The 20,562-nt window shown below is 56.6% G+C and overlaps 2 protein-coding genes across 3 annotated transcripts in view; one reads left to right on the top strand and one right to left on the bottom strand.

The window, feature by feature from the left end:
- The first annotated feature begins 379 nt into the window (after positions 1-379).
- NR1D1 (nuclear receptor subfamily 1 group D member 1) lies at positions 380-6,910 on the top strand. The gene is given in 9 exon segments (XM_049779371.1): positions 380-895; positions 3,472-3,795; positions 4,043-4,131; positions 4,260-4,404; positions 4,733-5,349; positions 5,642-5,827; positions 6,320-6,594; positions 6,596-6,624; positions 6,627-6,910. Coding segments are annotated over 9 exon segments (1,725 nt in total). The 5' UTR covers positions 380-864; the 3' UTR covers positions 6,656-6,910.
- THRA (thyroid hormone receptor alpha) overlaps positions 6,583-20,562 on the bottom strand; it is a 27,278-nt gene continuing 13,298 nt past the window's right edge. Inside the window, exons 3-10 of one of the 2 annotated variants that reach the window (XM_049779473.1) lie at positions 19,908-19,975; positions 19,357-19,457; positions 15,353-15,500; positions 14,724-14,929; positions 12,995-13,141; positions 12,267-12,525; positions 11,213-11,340; positions 6,583-7,620 (exon numbers count right to left, since the gene is read on the bottom strand). In XM_049779473.1, the coding sequence (XP_049635430.1) occupies positions 7,108-7,620; positions 11,213-11,340; positions 12,267-12,525; positions 12,995-13,141; positions 14,724-14,929; positions 15,353-15,500; positions 19,357-19,457; positions 19,908-19,975 (1,570 nt within the window). In that variant the 3' untranslated portion in view covers positions 6,583-7,107. The remainder of the gene's footprint in view (positions 7,621-11,212; positions 11,341-12,266; positions 12,526-12,994; positions 13,142-14,723; positions 14,930-15,352; positions 15,501-19,356; positions 19,458-19,907; positions 19,976-20,562) is intronic. The other variant, XM_049779478.1, reaches the window with a different exon arrangement.

The raw sequence follows: 20,562 nt of genomic DNA, 5'->3' as shown, positions 1-20,562 counted from the left end.
CCCCCCTACCAGGCCCCGCATTGCTTCCCCCATCCCATCCAGAAAGGGTGGGGGGGACTACAGACGCAGTCCTGCCTGCCTCGCCAGAAACTACAAATCCCGACAGCCTTCGCGCGGCCGCGCAGGCGCACGGCGCTCAACGTGCCTGCTGCTGGAAAAGTGTGTCACTGGGGCACGAGGCGCTCCCTGGGATCACATGGTACCTGCTCCAGTGCCGCGTGCGGCCCGGGAACCCTGGGTTGCTGGCGCCTGCGCAGAGCCTCCTGTCCCAGGGAAAAAAAGGGCTGGGGCAAAAGGCGGCTGAGATTGGCAGAGTGAAATATTGCTGCCGAGGGAACGTAGCAGGGCACACGTCTCGTCTCGCTGCTTGGCGCCTCCCGGGTGAACCGTTTTTTCTCCCCATCACCTACTTAAGACTTCCTGACTGCAACCTCTCTTCCCCCTTTGGGACTTTTGCACCGGGAGATCCAGATCCTCAACCCCGCAGTGCTGCGGAGCCGTCAAGCAGTGGCACCCCGGGCACTGCAGAGGCGCAACCCATCCTTGCTTCCAAAGCCTATCTAGCCCGAACTACTGCAGCTGATTCCCCCCCCCGTCCCCCACCCCCACTCGCTCTGCTCTTCCCATGCAAAGCAGACCTCGGCTGCCTCCGCGTCCCACCCTTCTGCAGAAGGCTTGCAGTCCGGCTACCCCAAGACCTTGCAGCAAGGTGCCTCGGATCCTGATCACCGTCAGCCGAGGTGGGTACACTCCCCCGACCTCAGCCAGTGTCCCGGGGACCAGAGCGGCCGTTGCAACAACCTCCAGTCTGTGGCAAGGTCTGGTTTGAATGACCACTGACAGCCGGTGAAAAAAAAAAAAAACATGACGACCCTGGATTCCAACAACAATACAGGTAAGGAGATTCCTTTACTGTCAACTTGCTTGCTTACTGGTTCCCTGCCTCCCCACCTGAGCCTTAAAAAAAAAAACGGGAGGAACTTTTGTCAGGGACCTGGAGCACTGCGTCAACTCCTGGGATTTGCTAGCATGCTCAGAGGGGTCAGAGTCTGGGTGATTCTCTTGGAAATGCACCCCCCCAAGGAGTCCCCCCTTCCCAATCTTGGAGTTCCAAAGCTCCCTTGGATCTTGGGGGCAGGGGCCATGGAGAAGCGGGTCCGGGTGATGAAAGGAAGACTGGGATCCCAGCTTTGGAGCAAGCCAATGTTCCCATCTGCCCACTCCTGCAGCAATGTCATGCGTGGACATCGTGGGAAGAGGACTCCCTCTTCTCCTTCTTCCCCTTCCAGGGCTTAGGGGGTGCAGGAGGGGCTAGGGGACAGGGGACAGGGTGGGGACCTCCCTGAAGAATGCTCGAGGACCACACAAGGAGGAGCACTGGAGGAGCCCAAAGAGGGGTGCCCGGCCCCACGGAGGAGCCCCCAAGGCGCGGGGCAGCCCGCAGGGCTCACATGGACACGGAACCGGGTCCACGTGCTGCGTTTGTTTTCATTCAGCAGAAGCCATGGGCGCCTCCCGATTGGCTGTGGCCTCCCGGCCCCGTTACATAATGAGCTCCGCCCCCCGGTCACCCCGGCAACGCGTGTTCCCGCCTCTCCTCCTTCCCCTAGGTGGTCCCCAGGCCTTGCTGCAGGCTCTGGGGGGGGGGGGGGTCCAAGCCAAGCGATCCCGGTGCCCGGGAGGGGCCGACCTGGGCGGGGCTGCAGAGACCGATTGATGGGAAGTCGGAGGGCGGGGTCTCGAACCAGGGGCGCCCCATTGGGGTGCCACGTGCGCGGGGCACACGTGGAGCAGGGACGTGAGGCCGGCTGAGGGCCCCGGCTCCCGCCCCGCCCTGCCCCGCTGAGATCTGGGTGAAGCTGGGCTGACTCACCTCCCCCCCACCCTCGCCTACCTCCTCCTCCTCCTCCTCCACCTCCTCCTGCCAGCCTGCCGGGTCCCCCCTTCTTTCCCATCACCGGGCACCCAGTGACCTGGAGCCTTCTTTGACCTCTCCTGGGCCCCCTTTTTACACTCCTCTGCTGGACCTCACTCTCATCCATCCACCCTTTCTTTTTTGGGGGGCTTTTTGACCCTGACTTGAGCCAGCCTCGATGGACCCAGCTGTTTACTCCCCCCCCTCCCCAATTTTACTGCAAGGACTGCTTGGTCCCCTACCCTTAGCTGGGGGAGTAAACCGGGTTTGCCTTCTGAAGACCTCCTGCCAAAGGCTTGTGTCCCAGAGACAATGAAGTCTCCTTCATTTTTTAATATTTTTTTTTTACCCTCCTCCAGAAAGTAAAACTGACCCGAGAGGGGAGTTGATGTCTGAGGTTTTGAACTGCGCACTTGGGTGCAGTTGCTGGCCAGAGATTAGATCTAGAATTGTTGAAGCCTCTTTGCAAGCAAAAGAAAGTTTTGTGTTTTTTTTTTTTTCTCCCCTTCTGGGGCCGGGTGAACTAGGTCAAGTTCACTTAGCCCATCGAATCCCCACCCCCCCACCTCAGCCTTGAAATCATAGGAGCTGTTCTGTTGTGCAACGATTTCCAGGGAGCTAGGCTCACCCTGAGCAACCTTGGGCTATTTTGAGGCTTCCCTTCCCAGCTTAGTATGTGTCAGTGGGTGAGCTAGACAAGTGTCTCCCTAGACATGGTGGCCTGGCCCCTGTTTGTTATCACATGACCTGGGATCCTCCCTTCTCCCACCCAGCTCATGGAAAGCCAATTGGCACAGGTGTGGCAGGTAGGTCACCTTTTTCTCTTGCTCATGCTCTAGGAACGCGGCCACCTGGTTGATGACAGTGCATCCAGAAGGCTAAAGTCCCAGAGTAGCCAGAGAGCCAAGGTCATTGTGACCAGGCTGAGACCAATAAAGGGGAATTCCAGAGCCCTGCACCAAACTGTTTGTCCTTCAGCTCCCTGTCCCCCACGACTGGGTCCTTCCTGGACTCAGAGATTGGGTACTTTTGACTTGATTCTGTTTTCCGTGACCTGGGAACCCAGCCTGGCATCCCCAGAGAACACAGCTTCCAGTCTGAGGACATGTTATTAATGTTTTCTCTGAGAAGTGCGCCCCCCATGCTTGCAATCTGGGGACGGGCCTGCCCTTCACCTAGCAGTTGCTCTTGTATTTGGGGGGAAGATTGGGTGTGATGAAGGGGTCTCAAGCCTCTGCAACTGCTCAGTTGTCCACTGCCTCCTTGGGAAAGCATCCAGGCCTGGAGGTCACACTCAGATGTCCACAGGAGACATGACTGTTGAAAGTACTTATCCCCAAGAAGGAAGCTCAATGGCCACGAAAGGTTCCTGGGTGTGGGCTGTCTGTGCCCTGTGGCATGACAGGCCCCAACTAGTATTAGGCTCAGCTGGGCATTCCCAATGCCAGCGCTTCCATGTCATCCAGCCATGACTGGGGAAGGGAGGTATTATCAGGATGGTGGTGTCTAGGGACCACAGAGTGGCGGCTGACGTCCCTTCCCTGTTCTTCTGCCAGGTGGCGTCATCACCTACATTGGCTCCAGTGGTTCCTCCCCAAGTGGCACTAGCCCGGAGTCCCTGTACAGCGACAGTTCCAATGGCAGCTTCCAGTCCCTGACTCCAGGCTGCCCCACCTACTTCCCGCCGTCCCCCACTGGATCCCTCACCCAGGACCCTGCTCGCTCCTTTGGGAGCATGCCACCCAGCGTGACTGAGGATGGCCCCCCTGCCTCTTCAACTTCCTCCTCCTTCTACAATGGGAACGCCCCTGGGGGTCTACAAGTGGCTCTGGAAGACAGCAGCCGAGTGTCCCCCAGCAAGAACACCAGTAGCATCACTAGTGAGTCTACTTCCAGATGACTCGGGGGATGGGAAGGCAGCTAGGTCTACACTGAATGCGGAGGTCAGTCCTGGGGCTCACCCTGGACTTTATGAATCACACCAGCTCATCTGGTCACTGGCTTTCTGTCCCTCCCCGGGCCTTGGAGCCCTCCTCTTAATGACCCCCCCACACACACACTGTCCAGCATAGAAAACCCCTCCATCACAGCCTGACAGGTTCTCCTGATGTCCCTTTCCCTTTCCAGAGCTGAATGGCATGGTGCTGCTGTGCAAAGTGTGTGGGGACGTGGCCTCGGGCTTCCACTATGGTGTGCATGCCTGTGAGGGCTGCAAGGTGAGGCAAGAGGTTGGGAGGGCAGGCGAGACCCTGCTCCAGGCCCGGCCCGACCTGGGCGGGGAGATGCCCACTTATAGCGCCAGCCAGGGGAGCCAAGTGGCTCACTTGCAACTCCGGCCCTCCAGGGCTTCTTCCGCAGGAGCATCCAGCAGAACATCCAGTACAAGAAGTGTCTGAAGAATGAGAACTGCTCCATCGTCCGCATTAACCGCAACCGCTGCCAGCAGTGCCGCTTCAAGAAGTGTCTCTCCGTGGGCATGTCTCGCGATGGTGAGGCAGTGTGGGATTATCCAGACTCCACCCCTCCTGCTCCAGCCCCGCAACAGTGGGGTTCCCTCCCTTCCAGAAAGTTCCCCCACCATAGCTCAGCTCCACTGCTAAGGGGAGGCCCTGAGGGGGGGGGAGCGGTAAACATTGGCTTAGTACTCCAGGTTGCCTCCTGCCATATTCCTTCCTTGGGAAATTCCCTCAGTGATGTGGCCTGGCTGGTTTTTGGGGCCCTATTGGAGCCCCGGCCTTTCAGGGTCTCGCCTTTTCAGGAAGGAAGGAAGAGGTGTGGATGCATATATTGAGCTTCCCAAACCTTCTCTCGTCACAGCTGTGCGTTTCGGGCGCATCCCCAAGCGTGAGAAGCAGCGGATGCTGGCGGAAATGCAGAGCGCTATGAACCTGGCCAACAATCAGCGGAGCGGCCAATGCCCGCCGGCCAGCTCGCCCACCCCACCTCCTGGCCCCCTGGGCCCCACGCCTGCCCCCTTAGTGGGCTTCTCCCAGTTCCCTCAGCAGCTGACGCCGCCCCGATCCCCAAGTCCGGAGCCCACTGTGGAGGATGTGATCTCCCAGGTAGCCCGGGCTCACAGAGAGATCTTCACCTATGCCCATGACAAACTGGGCACCTCTCCTGGCACCTTCAATGCCAACCATGCATCCAGCAGCCCTCTGGCCAGCACCCCACAATGCTGGGAGAGTCATGGTGGCGCACCAGCCCCCAATGACAACGCTCTGGCCGCCCAGCGTCATAACGAGGCCCTCAACGGTTTGCGCCCGACCCCTTCCGCCTACCCTCCAGCCTGGCACCCTGGCCCTACCCATCACAGCTGCCACCAGCCCAACAGCAATGGGCACCGTCTCTGCCCCACCCACGTGTACTCAGTCCCAGAAGGCGAAGCACCTGCCAACAGTCTGCGGCAGGGCCACTCCAAAAACATTCTGCTGGTGAGGGCACTGCGGGTGAGGCGGGCAGGGGGCCTGGAAGACTGGATTGACTTAGCACTGGGAGGCTGGGTGTGTGTGCCTAGAGGTAGGATCTCTCCTTCTGGGAGGACGCTGTCTCTCCCCCACCAGCCCCTGGCACAGCTCTACCTAAAGCCCTTGGCGTCTATCCCTTAGGGGTCTATGGGACTCCCTCAGTCCCCTTACTAGGCAGCATCCCGGACCCCCTCACTGTCTGGGGGCCCCTTGGACTCTCTGGCCGCTACTTCCTCCCTTACATCCCTTCCTCCACCAGGCATGTCCCATGAACATGTACCCACATGGGCGCAGTGGACGCAGTGTCCAGGAGATCTGGGAGGATTTTTCGATGAGCTTCACACCCGCTGTGCGGGAGGTGGTCGAGTTTGCCAAGCACATCCCCGGCTTCCGTGATCTTTCTCAGCATGACCAGGTCACCCTGCTAAAGGCCGGCACTTTTGAGGTGAGCTGCCCCCTGGCACCCCATCTCGGGAAGGACTAGAGGAAAGAAAGGCGTGGGCTCCGGGGTGGGCAGCGAATGGGCACTGAAGCCCTAGTATGTCGTCCTTAAGGGTTCTTGGCTGAGGTTAAAGGCAGCACTGGGATGGCTGGGATTCCTATGCCATCAGCTGGGCTCTAATCACACACCACAACCTTAAAATAGCACCTTTGGAGACATTCCACCCCCACTATTCTAGGCAGGAGCAGATGGGTTTGGGGGAGGTGCCCTGCCCAAGGTCACAGGTAGTGGCAGACGAAAGCCTGTTTCTTGCCTGCATGAACTCTAAGCCAGGGAAACTCTCCCCATCCTTCCACCTGTCCCTCTGCCCTGTTTTCTCTTTAAGAGAACTCCCAGGTTGCACCAGTCAAGACCGGTGAACAAAAAGGGGGGCAAGGCCCGTACCCCTTCCCTTCCCCCCAGCCGGGATAACCTAGCCCTCTTCTCTCCTCCCAGGTCCTCATGGTGCGCTTTGCGTCACTATTTAATGTGAAGGACCAGACAGTGATGTTCCTGAGCCGCACCACCTACAGCCTGCAGGAGCTTGGCGCCATGGGCATGGGCGACCTGCTCAGTGCCATGTTCGACTTTAGCGAGAAGCTCAACTCCCTGGCCCTCACTGAAGAGGAGCTGGGCCTCTTCACAGCGGTTGTGCTGGTCTCTGCAGGTAGGGCTCAGCTCCCACCAGAGCCTAACCCCTGGGGAGGAGGCAGACGCAGTTGGATTCAACACCTTTTATGGAGGACCTACTCTATGCCAGGCCCACACTGGGCACTGGGGATACAGACATGATTCAGACACAGTCTAGCTGGGGAGACAGACTCATACGACACTAAAGAGAAAACAGTGAGATAAGTGTCACAGTGGAAGCAGGAATGAAGGCTTTGGAAGCAAAGGACTATTTCTGCCTGGGGGAGTTGGGGAAAGGAAAGGAGGTGCAGGCGGAGGAGTGGAGGGTGGAGTGGGCAGGGCTTTAGGGACGGGAAGAGACTGTCAGGCAAAGGGGTTAGGGAAGGGGGGCCCAGGCAGAGGGAACTAGAGCGAAAAGCAAGGGGGGGCTCGATGGCATGTGGATAGCTGGCAGGAAAGGGACCTTGTCGGGTTGGGAGGTGACCAGCTCAGCTGAGTTCCACTCCCAGCCTTTAGGCATCTCCTGCTGGGTGGGGGGGTTTGCTGGGGGTGTGGGCAGAGATCTTGGGAAGGAGTGGGGTGGTGCTCCCCCTCTTTGGCCTCCCCCGGGGCCTTCAGGGAGAGGCAGCACAGCCTGCTGCCTCAGCGTCAGCAGCCTCGTCCTCTTCTTCGTAGACCATGAGCGGCTCCTCGTAGACCTGGGGGGGCTCCTCGTAGACCTGGGGCAGCTCCTCGAGGACCTGGGGCTCCTCCTGGGCCTCTTCCACCTCCGCTTCCTCCTCCTCCTCCTCCTCCTCTTCCTCTTCCTCCTCCTCATCTGAGGAGCTGGGGGTGTCTGCCTCATTGTTGTCTTCTTCCCCACAGACCGCTCGGGCACGGAGAACTCCGCATCGGTTGAGCAGCTCCAGGAGACGCTGTTGCGGGCTCTTCGGGCCTTGGTGCTGAAGAACCGGCCCTTGGAGACTTCCCGCTTCACCAAGCTGCTGCTCAAGCTGCCGGACCTGCGGACCCTGAACAACATGCATTCCGAAAAGCTGCTGTCCTTCCGGGTGGACGCCCAGTGACCCGCCCGGCCGGCCTTCCGCCGCTGCCCCCTTGTACAGAATCGAACTCTGCACTTCTCTCTCCTTTGCGAGACGAAAAGGAAAAGCAAACCAGAATCTTATTTATATTGTTATAAAATATTCCAAGATGAGCCTCTGGCCCCCTGAGCCTTCTTGTAAATAACCTGCCTCCCTCCTCCCTCTCTGCACCTCCAGCCCCCCCTATTTAAACCACTCCCCCACCCCACCCCCAATTCTCTGGCCCCCTCCTCCCATCCCATGCTGTTCTATTCCTGTCTCAAATCCAATAGTTCACAGCTGAGCTGGCTCCTGTGCTGTGTGCTCTTTGGGGGGGTTTGCATGGGGATGGGTGGGGGTGAAGGGGCTAGAAATATTGCCAAGGATGGGGGTGGGAGGACACCTCTCCATCTGGTCAGTGTATGGGATGGGGACTCTGCCAGCAGATGGGAGGATACAGGGAAACAGCACGCAACTCTAAGGGGGGGTGCCAAGGGGGTTATTTTCATCATATATTTATTACATAAATATATAGTAAAATAGACGAGCAACAATTACCATAAAAATATCTTTCTTTAAAATCCTGACCCAAAACACAACGGGGTGAAAAATCGCACATAACAGACATACTGATTGTCAACGTGGGGCAGGAGTACGAGCCCCCCCAGTCACCCCTACCTGTCCCCCCCACCCTGGGAAGGGACCGATCTCCTTCCCTGTTTCTGGCTGTACCCCCCTCCCCCCCAGCACCAGCTCCTCATACATTCAGTAGCGCCTCCAGGGAAGTCCCCTCCCCACCCAGGAGTGGGAGGGGGGCGGGAAGTACTGTCCCCCCATGGATGGTGTCTGTCATGCGCCCTGCCCTCTCCTAGCCCTGCAGGCCCGCCCCCAGGGGAAGGGTTTGGGGCTCCCCCCCTCCCCAGGTCTGAGCAGGGAGGAGGCTGGATGAGGTATGTTTGTTATGAGTGATGGGAGGGGAATACTGAGATGGAGAGGCCGATGGTGGGGGCGGGGTAGTGGTCATGGCTCTGGCACCCCCTTGTCCTGGCCTGGCCCCCTCATCCTATTCCCAGCAGGGTCTCCCCCCACCAATACTGCACCTGCTGCCCCACCCTGCCTGCCCTAGTGCCCGGGCCAATACTGGGAGAGGCGTGCCGAGCACCCACGTCAAGGCTGTCCCCCTCATTAGCACCAATGGCCCCCAGGAGGGGGCCCTGTCCCCCACTTCCACAGCAGGGACTGGGACAGCTGCCTGGAGAGCAGGCGCGCATGGCACTCCTGAATGCACGGGCTCCTCCCCCATGGGCACTCACGCACACATTCACGCAGAGAATAGCACATGCACCCCGGGAGGGGGGCGGGGGTCACAGCTCCTATGATGGGGAGGGGGCAATTCCCCAGGGCCTGGTAGAGGCCATGGCTAAGAATGGTGATGGGGGGCAAAAGGGGATGGAAGAATGGGGTGATGGGGACAGCAGACAGGTCAGGAATTCCACTGGGCCCCCAGGGTAGCAGAAGGTACAAGAGGGCTGACCCATGGGACCCGAGCAGTACTGGAATCAGAACCCCAGGAGAGAGAGGAGAGAGACAGACAAAGAGCATGGGGCGGCCCAGGGCCTGAGAGGGCAGGACAGGTGTATGCACCGGTGACAGTGACTGCTTGCAGGCCTTCTCCCCTCCACCCTGGACTGGGGAAGAACAGGACGGAGCCTGGTGCCAACATATAGCATCATCACCTGCCGCGCTATGTGCAAGTGTGTGTTTGTATGTGTGTATGGAGGGGGCTATGGCAGGCCAAGGGTCAGGATGGGGTGGCAGGTTCCCCACCGCTTAAGACATTTTTGCCCCAATAGTGCAAAGCGCAGGAAGCCCTGACACCCCTCCCCCCACCCCTGCCCCATTGCCCATGGCTTCCAGGGGGCATCTACGTCCGCCCTTCCATCCCTGCCGTCAGCAGCCTGAGCCCAGGGCCCTCTGGTCTGCTCTGTCCCACCCGCCCTCTCTGCACCCTCTCTTGCCCATGAGGAGGGAGCCAGGGCCCACGGGGTGGGGGGAGAGGAGGGAGGGGGGCAGCTCCCAAGTGCAGACCAACAGAGCGCTCGCTCCCCACCAGGACAGTGGGAGGGGGCTCAAGCCAAAGTCCCTGAATTAGAGAAAAGAAGAGGGGGGAAGACCCCAGAGGCAGAGGGGCAGCTGGCCTAAAGAGCTTCCAAGAAAAAGAGGAGCACCAACCAGCCCCTCTCCCGGGGCCCCAACTAAGTGCCATTTATCTAAGCACCCCCATCCAGTGCCTGCCTGCCCCGCCTGCATTGGGTGTGGGGTATGTGGGGTGGGAGCCCGGAAGCCGGATGGGAGACAGGGTCTGCATGGGGTGTGTGTGTGTTGGGGCAGCGCACTTCCTCCCAATGCAGCATCTGGATTGGAGCTAATACTGCAAAGGCAGAACCAGGCCCTAGGTCTCCTATGTGGGTGTTGAGGTGGAGAAGTGGGGGGGCGGGTGTGGGAGGCCCCTGGGGCTGGGCACTTGAAAGGGTCGCTGTGTGGGCAGCAGGGCAGGCTGGTGAGGGGCCAGCTGGCGTCCAGCGTGAGAGGTAGATGGAACTCAGCGGGCACGAGTGGCAGAGAGCAGAGGGAGTCCTGGGGGTGAGGGTGCCAAAGGGGCACAAAGGAGGGGGCAAGGCAAGGGGGTGGCCAGGACCCTGTTGTGTGTGGACTCACAGCTCAGATGGGCGGCCCTGCCCTTGGGGGGGGGCCCGGGTTTGGGGCGTGGGAAGGGGGAGCGGGACAGTTCTCTCTGACTTGGGGGGAAGAGGGGCAGCTCTCAAAGTGCTTGGGGTGGTTAGGGGGGGTCCTCCCCTCTGGCCAGCCTCAGTTAATAACTTAATATCATCTCTCTATCAAGCGCACGCTCTCTCGCTCTTTTTTTTTCTTTTTCTCTCTCTAGTTTTTTTTTTTTTTTTTCTTCTTCTTCATTTCTCTTCTCCCCGTGCCTGGTTTCCAAAGTGCAGTTAGAATGACTACCATGTTTAACCTCCGGCGGAGGAGCCAGGCCAAGCCTTCCTTGGCACCCAGGCATGTGGGGAAGCGGAGCAGCCCTCAGCCTGGAGGGGCAACTCGGCCACAGGACGGGGGGGCGGGGGGGGGGGCTCTCTCGGGCGACGTAGGGGTGAGTGGAGGGCATGGTCCCCCAGCTCACATTCCTCGGGCCCCCTACAGTCCAGACGGCTCGGGCCCTCTGCGTGCGCCCTGCCTTCCCCTACCTGCTTTGAGGACGGGGTCCTGGGCACTGCAGGACACGCTCTCCCCTGCCTCCCACACTGTCCTTTCCATAGCAAGTTCATTGGTTTGCCCTGTCCCTGGGCTGCAGGCTCTGAGAGGGACGGGGGGCAGTGCGGGTGTGTGTGGGAGCTGAATCTATCCGAGGGTGAGAGGAAGGAGAGAAGAGGGTGGGGGGGTCTCCCTGAGCCCCCAGCTCTGCCCCTTCTCTCCAGGCTCCTCCCCACCAGCTCCGCACACCCTCTGGCTGTCTGAGGCTTTAGACTTCCTGATCCTCAAAGACCTCGAGGAAGAGTGGGGGAAAGAGTTCGGTGGGGCACTCGACTTTCATGTGGAGGAAGCGGCTGGCGTGGCAGGCCCCGATCATGCGGAGGTCAGTCACCTTCATCAGCAGCTTGGGCCAGAAGTGCGGAATGTTGTGTTTGCGGTGGTTGACGTAGTGCTCGAACGCCAGCAGGTACGCCTCCTGACTCTTCTCGATCTTGTCCACGCACAGCAGGCCCGAGCGGTCTGTGGAGGGCAGGGGCACAGGGGGCCTGTGGGTAAGCGAGTGGGTGAGGGTGGGCAGAGAAGAGGGAGGATGGGGGTGAGTGCAGAGCATAGATGGAGTGGGGAGTCAACAAAGAGGGCCACGGAGGGTCCAGGGAGGAAATCTGCAGTGGCAGAAGTGGGCACCGGGCTAGAGAGGGAGGAGGGGAAGCAGGTGGAGATTTGGGGGGGGGGGGGTGAGTTGGGACAGGACCAAGAAGAGAGGAGGTATAGGAGCTCTAAGGGGGGGTGAACCAAGTGGGTGGACAATGATAGCAGATGGAGCAAGGGGTAAATGGGGCAAAGATAAATACCAGAGAAAGACTGTGCAGTGGGCAGAGCACCTGCCTTGCATGCAGATGACCCCAGCTTCAATCCCTGGCATTAAATTTGAACCCCTGAGTCCTGTCAGGAATGATCCCTGAGCACAGAGTCAGGAGTAAGTCCTGAGTCCCCAAACACTCTCCCCATCCACAAAAAAAGGAATAAAAGATTAGCATAACTAGAAAAAATGGACCGGAAGTAGGTGTATGCCTTGCATGTGGTCCCCTAAAATTGTACCAAAAGTCACTCCTGAGCACAGCTAGGAATAGTCTCTGAGCACAGAACCAGGAGTAGGCCCTGAGCATAGTCATGTGTGGTCCCCAAACCAAAAAAGCAACAAAGATTAGAGAGGACTGAGGAAGCAAGACATTGATCTGGAGACTAGAATGCAGGAGAGAAGAGTGACAGAGGAGGAGGAGGAGGTGACAGGAGGTGGAAATGGCCTGGATGATGGAAGTAAGCAGGGGGCAGTGAGCAGAGAAGTCAAGGAGTAGAAAGATCCTATAGGAGAGCAACTATTCCAGAACCCAGCAAACTCTGGAAGTTTGGAAGTTTCCAGCCCCTCCCAGCCCCTTGCCAGGTACCTGTTGACATTAGCAGCACAGCCTGCAGCAGAGCCACTTCCGTGTCATCCAGGTTAAAGGCAGAGAGTGACTTGCCCAGTTCAAAGATGGCGTCGGAGACCACGCCCAGGCCGCCATTCTTGAGCTGCTCTCGCTTGACAGCCATCTCCCCGCTGAGCGTCAGGGTGTCGCTCTCAGGGTCATAGCGGACTGCTGCCCGCAGCGACATGATCTCCATGCAGCACCCCTTCAGGAGGATGATCTGGTCTTCGCAAGGCAGCTGCGGAGCGCAGGCCCACAGGGACGTCAGCCCCACACTGCCTCCTAGGGCTGCCCTCTGGGTTCGCAGTCACCGTGCACTGACCCACAGACAGGCTGCCCTCGTTACCGTTACCTCCATCCCAGGGAATTGCAGCAGGATTAACTGGCTGACCTGTGACCAGGGTCAGCACTCCCAGGAGTGGGGCCCTTTAAGGCAACTAGAGGCGGAATGGCCACAGACATGGGGTGGGGGAAAAGGAAGAGGAGGGCAGAGAGTCTGCAGGGCTGGGGAGGTCCAGCACTTGGCCTGCTGGCTCCTGCCAGTCCTGGTCCAGGGCATAAGAACATACAGGTATGTGATATGCACGTACACTGTGTGTTGGGTCTTAGAATATTACTTCTCATCCAGAGACTCCTCACAAAAGCAGGTTCTGGTAGTGGGAGATATGGGGAGCAGACCCTGTCCCCTGGTCCCACATGCTACTCACCTCGGAGAACATGGGCAGTTTTTTGGCAAAGTCCACCACGCGGGTGATGGCTGGGGTGATGATCTTGGTGAACTCGCTGAAGGCCTCGAGGTCCACCTTGTCTCCGTCCGGCATGGAGACGATGGGCGACTGGCCAATGTCATCGGGCTGGAGGGAGAGAGCGGGGTCACCTGGGGTCACAGACCCCTTCCAGCTTCTCATTGAGGCTCCCTGCCCACCAGGGGGAGCTCCAAGGCAGCTCGGGGAAAAGGGGCCCCCGCAGGACCTGGGGACTGCTGGGTCTGGGCCGAGGGCTTCTCTTTCACCTTGGGGCAGAGAACAGTCCTCAGCCAGAGCTCCCAGCAGGCTAATAATAACAACGATCATAGCGTAGACATAGAAGAATTAATGGAATAATAATAGAAGCTCTGGGAGCAGAGAGATACGGTGCTTGGCTTTCATGAGGCTGACTTGTGTCAGTCCCTAGAACCCTATATGGTCCTCTAAGCACTGCTGGGTGTGATCCCTGAGCAGAGCCAGGAGTAAGCCCTGAGCACTGCAGGTGTGGTCCTCAAACAAAAGCAAAACAGAAGCTCCAGCTGGGAAATATTTGCCATGCAGCTACAATTAGAATGGACATAGATGATTTTTCTTTCTGTCCTCACCACAACCCTATAAGGAAGATACTAGAATGAGTATCATTTCCGAGTGAGTAAAAAAGGTATAGAGCAGCTCCTGAAGTCCAAGGAGAGACTGGATAGGTCTATCAATAGATGGGAACACTGAACACCATCGGGAGTGATCCCGAAGTGCACAGGAAGGAGTCCCTGATGATGGGTAGGTGTAGCTCCAAACATTTTCACCAAGAAAAAGCCAAACCCAAACTATAAGCCCATGGATGTGTGACCAGGGAGTGGCAGAACCAGTTGGAACACAGAAAATCTGCCTCCCAACCCTTTCATGCCCATCTATCACATTCAGACAGTCCTCTACACTCACTGGTCCTCCGGCATCCCCTCCCAGGAACCAGACAAGCTTTCTGTCTGTATCCCACACTCAACTGACTCTCCAGTTTCCTACAAGCACCCTGGGCCAGGGCTGAGCACCCAGTAGTAGCCCCAATACTGGATTTTTGTTCGTTTTGGGGCTACACTCAGCAATACTCAGGGATTATTCCTGGCAGTACTCGGGGAACCATATGGGATTGTGGAGATTGAACCAAGATTGGCTGTATGTAAGCAAGTGCTTTACAATCATTCTGGCCCTCAGGTGCCCCCAATACTGTTACATGACCATCCCTATTGCCCACACTAACATCCCATCACTGGGGGCAGAAAAAAGAGGAGAGGCCAGAGCGATAGCGCAGCAGTAGGGCATTTGCCTTGCATGCAGCTGACCCAGGACAGACCTCGGTTCGATCCCTGGCATCCCATATGGTTCCCCAAGCCAGGAGCGATTTCTGAGCACATAGCTAGAGTAACCCCTGAGCATCACTGGGTGTGGCCCAAACACCCACCCCATAAAAAAGAAAAAAGAGTGGTGTCCCCTGCCCAGAGAGAATTTGAGGAGGAGGAGGCCAGGCCCTTTCCTTCTGGAGCTCCCAATCAGATGGAATAGGCAGGACCCAGATAACAGGCAGGAACCGGTATCTGCTTCAGGGCTGCCAAGGTGTGGGTTCGATGAAATCTAGGTGCATTCCTGGAGGAGGCAAGCTGCAATCCAGTTAGGCCACCCCATTCTCTCTCCTTACCAGGAATTTACGCCTCTGCTTCCAGTGGCTACCCTGGGCGTTTGTGCTGCGATGGGCCTCGGTGGCCACGTGGATCAGGTCCCACTCTTCGGGAGTGGGCTCTGGGCGCTGCTGCAGGGAGCGGAACATTTCCTCCTTGCGGCGCCGCTCCCGATTCTGTTCAATCAGTTTGCGCTTGGCCACGCGCTTTGAGTCATCTAAAACCACTGTCAAAAGAACCAGGAGGCACTGTAAGGGCCCACTCAGATGGCTCCCTCAAAAACCTTTTCCTAGGGGTGCAGTTTCAGGGAAAGAGACTCACAGATGTCTGTGACTTCCCAAAGAATCACAAGGTTAGGCACCTGGGACCCCACCCGCTTCCCCTTTGGGCTGATCCCGAGCACCCACATGCTCTGGGCTGGGGATGGGATGGTAAGAATGTTTTCTGATAGTCCCAGGCATCCTCTTGTCAGCCAAGGAAAAATGCTTTCTCTGAGCCAAGTATGAGGCGAGGGGACTCCAGACTTCCCTTTCTCTAAGCCCTTCCCCTTCCCGGGTGGGGCAGGTGGGGACTCAGTTTTCCGGGGATGCGGGGAAGGGTGCTCTGGCCTGTCCTTTCTGCCTGTGGGTGCCCAGGAGCCCGCCCTTACGGTCCATGGCCATCCCCACAGCGATGCACTTCTTGAAGCGGCAGAGCTGGCACTGATTGCGTGTGATCTTGTCGATGACGCAGCAACTATCATACTTGCATGAGTAGGTGGGATGGAGGTTCTTCTGGATTGTGCGCCGGAAGAAACCCTGGGTGGGGGGAGATGGAGCAGCCTGATGCAGCCAGCCCCGTGGAGACGTTCAGGGCCGGGTTGGGGGGAGACGTTTAGGGCAGGAGTGGGGGGATGCGAGCAAGGGAAATGGGCTTCCTGCTCTGACAGGGAAAGCCCAGAACTATTGTTGGGCCTTAGGACCTTGGAGGCAGGTGTTCCTCAGCCTCCCTGCAGGCTGCTGAGGGATGGGGAAGTGGGGGTAAAGAGGATGATGGATGAGAGGTGTTTGGGAGTGGGTGTGATATACAGAGGCTTGGAGAAAGAACATGATGGCAGCCTGAAAACTATAGTACCCCAAACCTCTCCTCTAGGTTATTTGCAGCCCAGGCAGACACATTTATTAAAGGGAAGGCAGTGTCCCAATGTCAAGAAAATGGGTTGGGGATTTTCCCAAAAACAGGGGCCAGAGAGATAGTATAGTGGTTGTCATGCATCATGCATGCGGTTGACACAGGTTTGGTTCTCAGCATCCCTATGGTCCCCTGAGCACCACCATTAGGGTTGATCCCTGAGTACTGAGTCAGGAGTAAGGCTTGAGCACTACTGAAGATAGCCACCCTATAAAAAAGGGAAAAGCTGGAATATGTGCTTTGCATCTGAGACCAGGGTTTGAGCCCCAAAAGCCCTGTATGGTCCCTGAGCACCACTAAGAGGGCCCTAAAACAAACCAAAAGTTGAGTAAAGGCACTGGAAATGAACACTAGTAGCCTTGAAAGAAAATTTTCCATTGTACGTACTGCATTTTGCCTTCACTTTAAGGGAAAAGCCTCAAGTGTAAAGATCCCCCTTGGGGCCAGAGATGTGGTTCAGTGGCAGAACACACAGGGGCATAGAGGAGGCCTTGGGTCCCACCCCCAGCATACAAAGAACTAAGATTCAGACCTGCTGGCACTATTTCCTATCTTTTGGGGCCTTGCTATGTCTCAGGCATTCGGGACCCTTTTTATTCACACATCCATCCTCCTCCCTGACACGGGGTCCCTTCCAGCAGAGAGCTGTGACTGCCTCTATTTGGTGGGATGGGAACCTGGAGCTTGGAGACTCAGCGCAAATGGCCCAAAGTCATCTGGCAACCCAGACAGCAGAGACAGAACTGGGACACCTTGATGGAAGGGATATTAAAACCACACCAGGGGCTAGAGAGATAACATGGAGGTAAGGCGTTTGCCTTTCATGCAGAAGAACGGCATCCCATATGGTCTCCTGTGCCTGCCAGGGGCAATTTCTGAGCATTGAGCCAGGAATAACCCCTGAGCGCTGCCAGGTGTGACCCCAAAACCAAAAGACCAAAACACCTAGGCCATCACTCAAGATAACAGATTCTGGGGCCAAAGAGATAGTACTGGTTTTTGTTTTTAGACCCATGTGATGATCAGGGGTTACTCCAGGCAGTGCTCAAGGAATCATGTGGAGAGGACAAAGACTGAAGCCAGGTATGTTGCGTGCCAGGCAAATGCCTTATCCATTGTGTTATCTTTTCAGAGATAATACAGGGTTTAAGGTGCTTGTTTTCCTCCCACAGCATACACTAGTTCAATACCCAGCACTGCATATGGCTCCGTAGTACTGCCAGGAGTGATCCCTGAGCACAGTGCCAGGAGAAATCACTGGGCAAAGCCAGGTGTGGCCCAATCCCCTAGCCACCCCAAATACAAATTCCTGAACCTCATTCTAGTTATTGTTTTATGGTCCATGGGTGTGGTATTCAAGGCTTACTACTGGCTCTGTGCTCACTTCTGGCAAGGGCTGAAGACCCATTGGGATGCTGAGGATTAAGTTTAAGTTGCTGCCTGCAAGGCAGGTGCCTTACCCACTACTGTACTAGCTCTCCAATCCCTTCACTCTATAATTTTTTGCAGTACCAGACTCGAACCCAGGGTCTCACTCATGTGTGATGGCAAACGCCACCTCCCAGGACCTCACTGAAAATCACAATCTGACTCTCTAGGCGAGGAGCATAAGGTGAAGTGGCTCTGTCTTTTTGAGGTACATACTTCTAGTGGCCTATATTGGGCTGACTGAGAGAGAGAGAAGGGGGCACTTGAAGCCTTAATGGATTTTTTGGGTGGAGTCACACCCAGCAATGCTCAGGACTTACTCCTTTCTGTGCTCAAGGAACTATATGGGATGATGGAGATCAAACTGATTGGTTGTATGCAAGGCAAGCACTTGACTTCCTGTACTAACTCTCTGGCCCCTTTACTTATTGACTTTTATTGGTGATGATGGGAATCAAACCCAGGACCTCATATATGCAAGACAAACACCAAAATCATTGAGCACCCCCACTTCTAGCCTGGCTATTTTTTGGGGGGGGAGGGAGACAGTTTGGGTCACACATGGCAGTGCTCAGGGCTTACTCCTGGCTCTGTGCTCAGGAATCACTCCTGAAGAAACTTGGGGTAACACATGGGATGCAGAGATCAAACTCAGGTTGGCTGTAGACAAGGCAAATGCTCTACTTGCAGTATTTTCTCCAACTCCTATCCCAGCATATTTTATTAAAAAATTTTTTTTGGCTCTTTTGGGGGTCACACCCACTAATAGTCAGTGGTTTCTCCTGGCTCTTCACTCAGGAATCACTCCTGGCAGATTTAGGGGACCATATTGGATGCTAGGGATTAAACCCAGGTCAGCCACATGCAAGACAAATGCCCTACCAACTTAGCTATCACTCTGGCCTCTAATTATTATTATTATTTATTATTGGTTTTGGGCCCCACCCAGTGGTGCTCAGAGATTATTCCTGGCTCTGCGCTCAGAAATTGGTCCTGGAAAACTCAAGGAACCATATGGGATGTCAGGGATAGAACCCAGGTCCATCCCGGGTTGGTTGCATAGAAGGCAATTGTGCTATTACTCTGGCCCCTAATGATTTATTATTTTTTTTGTTGGGCCATACCTGTAAGTACTCAGGGATTCCTTCTAGCTCTGCACTCAAGAATTACTCCTGGTAGGATACCATAGGGAATGCTGAGGACTGAGTCTGCCACTTGCAAGGCAGATGCCCTATCTCTCTGGCCCCAAGCCTATTTTTGTTGTTGTTGTTGTTTGTTTGTTTGTTTTTGGGCCACCCCTGACTTCAATCAGGGGTTACTCCTTGTTCTGCATTAAGGAATTATTCCTGGTGGTGCTTGGGGGATCATATGGGATGCTGGTGCCCTATCCACTAGCCGATTGCTTATTGCTCACTGGCCCCAACATAGTTTGAAATAAATTTGTTTCTTGAGAAGTCTTACATTTTTAGGCAGAGATAATCTTTCAAAACCCAGGCAAGGAGAAATAATTGGACGTCACCCCTCTGCACTTTGCCCTATCCCCTTCCCCATCTCATCTTCATCCTCTTCAGGGGGACTTTGGAAGCACCTGGGGGCAGAGGCGATACCCCAAAAGGCTTGGACTGAGAAGGGGTGTGAGGAGGCTAAAGGCTACAGCTTTCACTGGTGCAGAGGCGGAAGACCCCCTTTGTCTTCTTCCCCCAGTGGGCAGCCAGTGCTTAAGCAACACCCCTCTCGTCTCATCCACCAAGTGACAGGCACTGGCGGCAGCATGAGGCCTTCTTCCGTGCCTGGCACGCGTCCCCCTGCTTCCTGTGAATGAGTGCATTGAATGCTCCCAGCAGCGTCATGAGTGGCTGCCTGATGTGCCTCATGGAACAGATGGGGAAACTGAGGATCGGGAGGGTCTGGCTCGTGGCATGGGAATGAAAGGGATGCGGAGGGCAAGATGTAGAGACGGGTGAATGATGAGAGGAGAGTGATGCTGCTGTGGGGGTTGGGGGGCAACGGGAGTGCGCAAGGAACACGCAGGGGCTAGAGCTGGCTGGTTCATACCTTGCAGCCCTCACAGGTAATGCAGCGGTAGTGATAACCGGTTGCCTTGTCCCCACACACGACACACTGCTCGTCTTTGTCCAGGTAACTAGGGATATACCCTGGGGAGGAAGGTAGCAGGCAGGCAGGCATGGCGGGGGCCTCCCACCAACATCCCATACTTGTCCCCCCCCACCCCACTTTGACTATCTGGTCCCAAGGGTGCCCTAGAGATGGCACAAAGCCCCACCCTAGGAACACCAATGACACCCATTCTCCAGATTTTGCTCTTCCTGCAGCCAATGGTCAGGGGAGGCGGGAGAAGCAGATGCAATGTCAGCAGCTCACCTCACAGACCAGCCCTTCGCCTTGAGCCCAGGCTCTGATCCGAGTGAGGGCTTCAAGGAAGGGAGGGGGATAGGAAAGGGAAGGGGTTCACATGTCCACAGACCCCTCTCACCTGCAGTGAAGTCTAGCCAGAGCTGGCCAGGAGGTTCTTCCCAGAGCACATGTGCCAGCCCCGGGAACTACCTGGCCTGCCTGGGAGGGGAAGGGGCCACCAGCAGGCTCACCTGACATGCTGGTTTTCAGGGAACATTGGCCGTTCTTTCTTTTCCGCTTTCCATCTGGTGACCTGGCACTGGAAGGGGCCAAAGTGGGTAGGGTCACCATGGAGTGGTCTTGGGGCAGCTCCCCTTAACCTACTGGCTAACAGCACCCCCTATATCTGACTCCCCTGTCCCGTGTTCCCACCCTAGGTCAGCTGACAAAACCCCAAGGGTCCAGCTATCTGGGAACTGGAGAGGAAAGAGATAAGGGGCCGGGCTGGAGCAGAAGCATGCTCCAGGGCCCCAGCACGTGAGCGCGCACACACCCACCCACACAAACATATGCACATGGATACAGCCTGTAACCTGTCAGCACCTCTAATGCCCAGATAGCCACCAAGGAAAGCCTTCAGGACACACAGGCAGTGTCTTCAGGCCATGTGGAAAATCAAATAGCCTTTAGAGAACAGACTCAGAGAATCCTAGTAGCAGACCAGCACACAGGAAGAAACTCACAATCTCCAGTGCCAACCAGAGCCATGGAAACAAGCAGATAGAAGCCACTGTGCAGGCCACACACCAACCAGGGCATTCCTGGAGCTGTGACATGACCTCCAGGATATACCCACGTGGTACCCCAGCTTTGGAACAGGCACCTCATAAAATCTTCCCCTGACAG

Source organism: Suncus etruscus, chromosome 1 (assembly GCF_024139225.1).
Source record: "Suncus etruscus isolate mSunEtr1 chromosome 1, mSunEtr1.pri.cur, whole genome shotgun sequence".
Lineage (NCBI taxonomy): Eukaryota > Metazoa > Chordata > Mammalia > Eulipotyphla > Soricidae > Suncus > Suncus etruscus.
Note: the sequence above shows the minus strand (reverse complement) of the source record. Positions and strands in the feature narration are given on the sequence as shown.